General features: G+C 36.7%; 1 protein-coding gene across 1 annotated transcript; it reads left to right on the top strand.

The window, feature by feature from the left end:
- Positions 1-1,318: 1,318 nt before the first annotated feature.
- On the top strand, positions 1,319-9,547 carry LOC130940970 (ubiquitin-activating enzyme E1 1-like). Its single transcript, XM_057869288.1, has 7 exons — positions 1,319-1,476; positions 1,781-2,223; positions 4,212-4,429; positions 5,893-6,687; positions 6,981-7,849; positions 7,972-8,404; positions 8,693-9,547. The coding sequence occupies exons 2-7, from the start codon at positions 1,794-1,796 to the stop codon at positions 9,287-9,289; spliced, it is 3,342 nt and encodes a 1,113-aa protein (XP_057725271.1). The 5' UTR covers positions 1,319-1,476; positions 1,781-1,793; the 3' UTR covers positions 9,290-9,547.
- Positions 9,548-10,038: the final 491 nt, after the last annotated feature.

Below are 10,038 nucleotides of genomic sequence, written 5' to 3' on the forward strand. Positions count from 1 at the left end.
ATAGTGATTATCAGAAATCACTTTCTTCATTTATCCCAAATTGGAGCAGCAGAGAGTTTGAGAAGAATGGAAGAAAGTAAGATGCATGCAAAGAAAAATAAATCACCTTTAATTTCTGACTTAGCCTAAGATGGTTGGATTTGGGTGATTAGACCTTAACCTTTTGTATTAAGCTTTCTCTTTCTTTCTTCTTTAATAAAATGTGCAGGGAATGAAGCTTTTTCTCTCTTTTCTCTGTATCTGACCGAAAGGAAAAAGTGAACGTTGGCTTTGGAGGGTATCACCATGGAGGGATCAACTTGAGTAAGCAACTCAGGCTTGGGTTTGCTTCTTACTATTCAGCCCAAGTAATTTCTTTTGTTTTACCATATTTAGGCTTTGTTGGTTAGAGATCCACTACAACACTTTTTTTTTTTATTTTCTTCTAATTGGGCTGGTGATTCTTTGGCCTGCAACACTTAATCAAACACAATCAAAACTAATTGGGTAATTAATCCAATAAAATAATATTTGTTATCATCAATTATAATTAGTTAATTTCTTAACTTAACAGATAATATTTTCAGTTCATTCAGGACGCATGCGTTTTTGAAATTGAATTTATATAATGGACCATTTTCAATTCATTTGGTATTATACAATGATTTCGTTTTGATAATATTTTCGATTCATTCGATCACCACAGAGAATCAGAATCAATAAAAATGTTAGCAAAATGTTGGTATTGTTGATGATGACGATAATAATGATAGAGGAAGAAGAAGAAAAGGAAGGAGGAGATCAAAAAAATTCAAATAAAAAAGAAATAGGAGGAGGAGATGGATGTGGTGGTGACAATGACGATAATAAGAAAAAAATGAAAAAGAAGAAAAAATAGGAGGAGGAGGAGGAAGAGGAGAAAGAAGAAAAGAAATACGAAGTCGTGCAGTCTAAACTAAATAACTTATATGAATTTGGATGTAAAATTGTTTGGACGTCTAACAGAATTTTAAATTTAGATGCTAAAAATTATTTAAATGTGAAGAATAATTCATAAATGTATGTATATAAATTTGACTTGGTTAAAAAAATTTAGTTAACTAATATTTTTATTTTATTTTTATTTTTATCTAAGTTTAATAGTAAAAATGTATGTGAGTTTTCATGATGTTTAATAGTTTCAGGTAAGAAATTTTCGCATATGGAGGCAAAACCACCACCTGTCTATCAGAACCCTAGCGAAACATATTTCTTAAATTATTTTCTATTGGAACCAAAGGTCCAAAATGCCCCTAACCACTTCACCTCTTCTTATACAAACCCCCACTGCCCCTTATACGCGCACTTGTTCTCCATCATTCCTAAAAGCAAAACCCTCAAAAATACAGAACCTAACAAAAACGCAATCGCACTCTACAAAAATTCCTACCTCCGATTCTCACCTTCACATCACAGATTCCATTCTTCTCTTCTTCTGCTTCTCCCAAGTTCCAACTGGTACGTTCCTTCATCTTCCTTTCATTCCATTTCCACCCTCGAAATCTTCCATTTTCATTTTTTATTTGCTTGCTTCATCGCTTTGCATTCGAATCAAGATGCGACAGTTATTAGGGTTTTGGCTCTTAGCGTTGTTGCCTCTGATAATATCGTACTTCATCTCGCGAGATCTTCTCGCCGATCATATTATTTCTAACTCGTTTGATTTTTCCCTCTTTGTGAAAATCGCCATCGTCGTTGTTGTTTTCGTTGCTGGTGCTGTTGCCCTTATGGTGCGATTTCGGTGTGGACGCGCGTGTAGCAGATTACTGCACTATATGCTTCCAAGAAAGAGACCTAGCGAAGGAGAGGTTGTAGAAGAAGGGACTGAAAACAATAACAACAGCAGCAACAACAGCGGAAGCAACAGCGGCGGCGGCGTTGTAGGTGGTGGTGCTGCTGCGGCCTCATTTCACAAGAAGTGCCGGATCGGGAGCCTAACTGCCTGCTCGCCCTCTGGTGCTGCCGAGGATTCGGCGGTGAACAACACTGACCGGAGCAGAGACGACAAGAACAGCGGCAGCAGCAACAACAGCATAAGCGTCGAAGGAGGACCGTCAGATATGGCTTTGGGAGATTCCAACCCGCCGGAGATCGATGAGGATCTCCATAGCCGTCAGCTTGCGGTGTACGGACGCGAGACCATGAGGAAGCTCGTTGGTTCCAATGTCCTTGTTTCAGGGATGCAGGGTCTTGGCGTTGAGATCGGTAATTGTTACTTTCAGATTTGAGCGATCTATCAATTCGATTTGCTCTGATGTTGTTGCTTGTTGAGTGAATGTTTAGTGCCTATTTTGTTGTGTTTGCAAACTTAATACTTGATCTTGATTTTGTCTGAATAGATTTTAGTGAAATGTGATTTTGAAGTGAAGTTAGGAACCCTCTATTTGAGAAGATTTGACAAAATTAAAGTTTTTGGTATAGCACCCAACACGATGGTTCGACAGCAGAATCAATGTCAAATGACAAATGAAACTCAAAACCAAATATGATAAGAGTATATCATTCTTGAACTATTAAACTTATGTGAGAGCTATCCTAACATCCTTCTAAACTTGCTATTGGATTATCAGATGTTTGCTGTTCAAGATGGTTATATATACGATGAATGGAGTTTGTTGTTAAATTCTTCAGGGTTTTAGTAGACTGCTATTGAATTGGTTGTAAACTTGTAATCGTAAACTCACAAATACTAAAATGATTTTATACGAATATACAATGACCTAGGGGGCAGCATGTACTATACTAGCAATGGTTTTTGTTGCTTTTAGTGCTCTCTAATTAAAAGGAAAGATTGATGCATTTGCTAAATTTGGTGATCTGGTCTCTGGTCTCTGGTCTCCATTATTGGCCAGAAATTAATATATGCAGTGAGATTGTGAGTCATGGGCATGTAGGCTTGGCCTGATAAAGTTTTTAGAAAATAGCACAAGTTCTTCGTTTTGTGTTTGGTACTAAAAAAGATCATGTGCTTTTAGCCTTTTACTTGTTGCTTTTAAACGTTCAGGGTGCTTTTGAAAACACCGAAGGAGATGCTTTACAAAGTTAGCTTGTGCTTATCAAAATTATAAAGTCTAATATAACTTCATATATTAATAAATATCTAAATATATTCTTATATTTATGTTTATTATGGTATTTTTAAATTTTAAAAGTTGTTTTACCAAACACAATTATTGCATGTACTTGTTAGTTATTGAAAACCATTTTTATTATGATTTTCCAAACATAGGCGTTACAACTTATAGGAAGCTAACTTTCAAAACCAGTTTTGACAAGCTATTTTCGAAAAGTAAGAGCTTTAACAAACCGGCCTTGGGGAGTGCATTTTACCAATGCACCGGTACTGGGTACGGGTATGTGTTGGGTATTTTTTTTATTTACATAAAAATATGTTTTGGGTATGTATTGGGTGCGACTTGGCATTTTTTTACTTCAAATCGGTTCAAAGTTATGCTGTTTTGAGTAAATTTTATTTATTTTTTATTTCGAAACTACTTTGATGTGCAGTTTAAGAATTCAAGTTGACCATTTAGGCTCTTTTTAGTTTAAGATCAACTAAATTTGATATAAAAACATAATTTATTAGTTGAAAATTATCATTTATTTTTAGAAGTTTGTGAAATTTACATATATTTTTAAATTTACATATATTTCTATATGTACTGATGTACCCCTTTTTTTCCTCCGCAAAATTTTTGAGATCCTGTAACATATTCACACCGGTTATTGGTACCGTACCCGTATTCATGCAACTTAGACTGGCCCATAATATGTTGTTCATGCTGAATTAGTTCACTGAAATTGGTTGTTAGTTTCTCAAATTCAGTACTACAAGGTTAGTATTTTAAACTTAAGTTGTTCATGTGTTTTCTTATTGTTGTGTTGTTATTAAGTGTCATTGCCTTCCCTTGTTTTGGAAACCTTGTTGCTGCAGAGTAACTATGGCAGAGTAGATATGGCCTCTATAATTTTAGATTTTTGACTCAAGACAGTTTACTAATATGTAATGCAATTTTGAACTGTGATATTTGTTTTTTAAATTGGTTGGTTCATCATTTTGGGATATAATTACAGATACCAAATAGTTCCAGTTCTGCAATAATTTTTTTTCCATTTTCTTATTCTATTTAAGTTTTTTTGTTTGTGATATAGATTCTATTTGTGCTAGCTCTGATGAAATTTACTACCTGCAGCGAAGAATCTCATTCTTGCTGGTGTCAAATCCGTGACTTTGCATGATGAAGGGAATGTGGAGTTATGGGATTTGTCCAGTAATTTTGTGTTTTCTGAGAATGATATTGGCAAGAACAGGGCAGAGGCTTCTGTTGCTAAGCTGCAGGAACTCAACAATGCTGTCCTTGTTCGAACCTTGACAACTACGTTGACGAGAGAACAACTTTCTGATTTCCAGGTAACTCTATTTGCATTCTACAAGTTATTTTCAACGTTCTTTCTAATTTAAGCATCATTCCAAAAAAGAATATATATCTATATATATGCTACATGTGAAGTTATTATAATTTGTAATTTCTCGTGCTTGAATATGTCCAGGGAATTATGGAAAAGATTTATCTTGTGCATACTTTAGTAATGAAGGGATAATAAATAATCTTGTACTTGTCTGCGTCTATTTATCTATTTGAATGTCTTGCTATTTTGTATGGATCTATATTAACTTAAAGACCTGATGCTTAATAATTAGCAAATGAAGGGAGTTAATTACTGTAAATGGGAGGTTAGTAGTTTACATTTCACATGGTATTTTCTTGACATATTTTTGTCTGGCATCACAAATGCTCAAAGTTATTTTCTAATACACTAATTGTTCTAACTATAATGAAGCACTTGACTATTTTTGCTGACTTTACTGCCATGCTTTTGTAATAACAGACTAGTCTTATTCATAAAGGTATACGAGTATTTTAATATTGGATATTGGACATGCATTTTTGTGAATTAAATGTGAATATTACCTGCTTGATATATAAATTTTGAGCAGGTTGTATAGCTGCTTTGCTGCCACAATTCTTGTATGCTGACTTATTCTTATGCTCGAACTTAAAATGTAGAGGATTTCTAACCACGTACTTGAAAATGTGGTGTATGTAACTATGTATATGGATATAGTAGTTAGTGTTGATATGGTAGTTGTGATCCTGTATTGCTTTCCGCTATGTGATATTTAAGTATTGCTAATAACATGATTGGAGACAACTAATTGTGTAGACTTTTCATTGTTCATCACAAGATGTTCCTTAGATTGATTGATATATGTACTGAAAGCGATGTAAGACTAAATAGCATTACATTATTGTAATTGTAAATAGTAATACCATGTGAGAGGAGTTTGAAATTATGTACTGTTTTAGTAATACTTGTCCTTATGAGTCATGAATATTATGATGCTTAAGGCTGGCTTGGAAGAGAAACTGAGACTCACATCGAGGCTAAATTAAGTATGTGTATTATGTTTGGTGTAAAATATACAAGACTGAGTTATGTCTTAGTATCGTGTTTGGTTCAAGATAAATATGGATATGAAATGAGAATATTTACTAAAATATCTTTGGTTATTAAGAAAATGTCGATGAAGTTTTAGTTCCCGTCCCCAAAAATTCCAGTTCCTTGTGTCATCACTTTTTGGGGGTACGGGACTGAAATTGTGTCTGAAACTGAAATTTTAGTTCCAGTCTCTAGCCACTATACACAGTCTTGAGTCCTAGTCTCTTAGTCCCTGTTCTAGTCTCTGAAAACAAACACTACCTAAGTGATATCCGACATAGATAGAGACTCTTAGTTAAGGGTTTGATTTAGTGTAAAAGTTTTCTTATTGTTTGGATGAATTGACATTTGTGTTTATTGACTGCTATGTAGGCGGTTGTTTTCACTGAAACCAGTCTTGAGAAAGCTGTTGAGTTCAATGATTACTGCCACAACCATCAGCCTGCCATTGCTTTTATTAAAACTGAAGTTAGAGGCCTCTTTGGATCTGTGTTTTGTGATTTTGGGCCCGAGTTCACTGTTACTGATGTTGATGGAAATGATCCCCATACTGGTATAATTGCATCCATCAGTAATGACAACCCAGCTCTGGTATCTTGTGTTGATGATGAGAGGCTCGAGTTTCAGGATGGAGATTTGGTTGTATTTTCTGAAGTTCATGGTATGACAGAGTTGAATGATGGAAAACCAAGGAAGATTAAAAATGCTAGAGCATATTCATTTACTCTTGAAGAAGACACCACAAAATATGGTACATATGAGAAAGGTGGTATTGTCACACAGGTCAAACAACCAAAGGTGTTGAACTTTAAACCACTAAGGGAAGCACTTCGTGATCCTGGTGATTTTCTTCTGAGTGACTTTTCCAAGTTTGATCGCCCGCCGCTCCTGCATTTGGCATTCCAGGCCTTGGATAAGTTTGTCTCTGATGTAGGTCGCTTTCCTGTTGCTGGTTCAGAGGATGATGCTCAGAAACTTGTATCTATTGCTAGTGATATTAATGGTAGCTTAGGTGATGGACGGTTGAACGATGTGAATCCAAAACTTCTGCGGCAATTTGCCTTTGGTGCTAGGGCAGTGTTGAACCCAATGGCTGCAATGTTTGGTGGAATTGTGGGACAAGAGGTTGTGAAGGCATGCTCTGGAAAATTTCATCCACTTTATCAGGTAAATATTTTTTCTTTGTTGTTAATACTTTTTCTTTGGATGCGGCCCTTCCCCGAACCTTGCATTGACATGGGATGCTTGCTCACTCCAGTTTGTTAGTTGGTTGGTCTGTGTCAGGTTTACTGTTTTAGTTAATATCCTATTGTTCTTGGACCTTCTATTTCTTTAATAACTACATGAGCATAATTCAGGATTTGGATCAAGCAATCTGTGTCTGATAATGAACCTAAAGAAAAACAACTCTATGGTCCTGATTGTTTTATGTGATTTTAATGTATGTTCCTCCTATGCAGTTTTTCTACTTCGACTCAGTCGAATCACTTCCTACAGAACCACTGGATCCCAATGATTTTAGACCAATAAACAGTCGTTATGATGCCCAGATTTCAGTATTTGGACAAAAGTTACAGAAGAAGTTAGAGGATGCTAAAGTGTTTGTTGTTGGATCTGGTGCATTGGGATGTGAATTTTTGAAAAATCTTGCCCTTATGGGAGTTTCTTGTGGAAGTCAAGGAAAGCTGACAGTTACTGATGATGATGTCATAGAGAAGAGTAACCTAAGCAGGCAGTTCCTCTTCCGTGATTGGAATATTGGCCAGGCTAAGTCTACAGTTGCTGCTTCAGCTGCTGCATCAATAAATCCATCTCTGAATATTGAAGCTCTACAAAATCGAGTTGGTCCTGAAACTGAAAATGTGTTCCATGATGCATTTTGGGAGAATTTGAGTGTTGTGATTAATGCATTAGACAACGTGAATGCTAGATTGTATGTCGATCAGAGGTGCTTGTATTTCCAGAAGCCTCTTCTCGAGTCTGGAACTCTTGGAGCCAAATGCAATACACAGATGGTCATTCCCCACCTAACAGAAAACTATGGCGCTTCAAGAGATCCGCCCGAGAAACAGGCACCAATGTGTACTGTACACTCATTTCCACACAACATTGATCACTGCTTGACATGGGCTCGATCAGAATTTGAGGGTTTGCTTGAGAAAACACCTGCTGAGGTAAATGCATATTTGTCTAATCCAAGTGAATATACCAATGCAATGAGGAGTGCTGGTGATGCTCAAGCAAGGGACAACTTGGAGCGTGTTCTTGAGTGCTTGGACAAAGAGAAGTGTGACACTTTTGAAGATTGTATTACTTGGGCCAGACTAAAGTATGTTTTCCTTGATAATATAGAATAGTATATGCTTTTCTGTTACTTGTAGCAATGTTTTATTGGGAACATATGGTATTTTTCTTAATCTCCTATATTAAGACATGGTTTCTTTTTCCCAGGTTTGAAGATTATTTTGCTAACCGAGTGAAGCAGTTAATTTATACTTTCCCTGAAGATGCTTCAACCAGTACTGGAGCTCCTTTCTGGTCTGCACCTAAACGATTCCCTCATCCACTTCAGTTCTCATCCTCTGATATTGGTCATCTTCAGTTTGTAATGGCAGCTTCCATACTTAGAGCAGAAACATTTGGTATACCAATCCCAGACTGGGTGAAGAACCCTAAAAAATTGGCTGAAGCTGTTGATAGCGTGATAGTACCTGACTTCCAGCCCAAGAAAGATGCAAAAATAGTGACAGACGAGAAGGCCACTACTCTTTCCACTGCTTCTATAGATGATGCAGCTGTTATCAATGATCTAATCACCAAGCTAGAAAGGTGCCGGGCAAATCTATCATCAGAGTTCAGGATGAGGCCAATTCAGTTTGAAAAGGTATTTTTTTTTGTCATTTTGGTTTTTGATTTGACTGGGTTTTTTCCCCATGATTCTGGATATAGCTTTCCCTTTTCTCTTGTATTTTGTGATCTGAATTAAAGTTTTTGGATTCATGGAGGTTGAGTTTGTATTTGTATTTGCTGGGAATAGGATGTTTTGGTTCATGAATACATGAGATCTTCCTTCTTTTTTCTTTTTGGATTTTTAAATTTCAATCGATTTTCAACTCTACTTTTTTTTTTTAAAATATAAAGAAAGATTTACATTTTTACTGCAAAATTGCAGGATGATGATACAAACTACCATATGGACATGATTGCTGGCCTAGCAAACATGAGGGCACGGAATTACAGCATTCCTGAGGTTGACAAACTTAAGGCAAAGTTTATTGCTGGCCGAATCATTCCAGCAATTGCAACCTCAACTGCCATGGCCACTGGTCTTGTGTGCCTGGAGCTGTACAAAGTCTTGGATGGAGGACACAAAGTTGAGGACTACCGAAACACATTTGCCAACTTAGCTCTCCCCCTCTTTTCCATGGCTGAACCAGTTCCTCCAAAGGTCATCAAGCATCAAGATATGAGTTGGACAGTTTGGGACAGGTGGATATTGAAAGACAATCCTACTCTCAGAGAGCTCCTTGACTGGCTGAAGGCAAAAGGCTTGAATGCTTATAGCATTTCGTGTGGTAGCTGTCTGCTCTATAATAGCATGTTCCCTAGGCACAAAGATCGAATGGACAAGAGAATGGTGGATCTCGCAGAGGAAGTGGCCAAGGTGGAGATCCCTTCATACCGTCGTCACTTGGACGTTGTCGTGGCCTGCGAGGATGACGATGATAATGACATTGACATCCCTCAGATATCTATTTATTTCCGTTAGGCTCTTTTCATCCATCAGGTGTCTCAGACTTGACTTCGGTTAGAAGCGAGAAAAAAGGACAGAATGCTTGACTCTGCTGTTCCATATTCATAATGGCTACATGCATGTTGACATTGTTCTCCATAGAACAGTTCATATATGAATTGATAAGGAACGAACTTTCTTTGTACGTCATTTTGTTTGGTGTTTCTTGATTTTTTGTGCCTTTGTTTCTTGAGATGGTGATATGATGGCATGCCATGACTTTATCTTGTGCAACTCATCCCTTTTATCATGTTTGCCATACATCTAGCATCTAGGCTTACAGTTTTTTAATGGCAGAAACGTGCTTAATTACGTTGGTTATGGCATAAGTAATTGCAGAAAGATTCTCCATTTATCAGCACTATTCTTTCGAATGAAAAATATTATCGATGAAAACAAATGGACTTTGCCTGTTGAATTCGAACAAGATCTGCAATCCTCGAATTGATTAATATCCCTATGACCATCTTTTGATCCAAGTCCTCTTTGCCCGTAAAACTAGCTCATATTCTTGCAAATATTACATCATAGTTCCTGTTTTCTTTACCTTTATCAGAGGACTCGAGGTGTTCTTGGTGTACACCGGTTGGAAGCACAAATGCTTGTAGAATTCTCTCTAATTAGGAAATGAGTCATGCTATTCTTACCCATTGGAACTGGTTTAGGGACTTAGATCCTTTAGGCTATGTTTGGAGTGGAATGGAGACCAAAGAAAATTTTATGGG

Source organism: Arachis stenosperma, chromosome 7 (genome assembly GCF_014773155.1).
Source record: "Arachis stenosperma cultivar V10309 chromosome 7, arast.V10309.gnm1.PFL2, whole genome shotgun sequence".
In the NCBI taxonomy this organism is placed as follows: Eukaryota; Viridiplantae; Streptophyta; class Magnoliopsida; order Fabales; family Fabaceae; genus Arachis; species Arachis stenosperma.

Excerpts from the sequence above, each read along its gene's own strand:
- LOC130940970 (XM_057869288.1), top strand. The coding sequence starts at position 1,794 with ATGCTTCCAAGAAAGAGACCTAGCGAAGGAGAGGTTGTAGAAGAAGGG. Across the intron at positions 2,224-4,211 it reads GGGTCTTGGCGTTGAGATCG|CGAAGAATCTCATTCTTGCT; the intron begins GTAATTGTTACT and ends TACTACCTGCAG. Across the intron at positions 7,850-7,971 it reads ATTACTTGGGCCAGACTAAA|GTTTGAAGATTATTTTGCTA; the intron begins GTATGTTTTCCT and ends TCTTTTTCCCAG.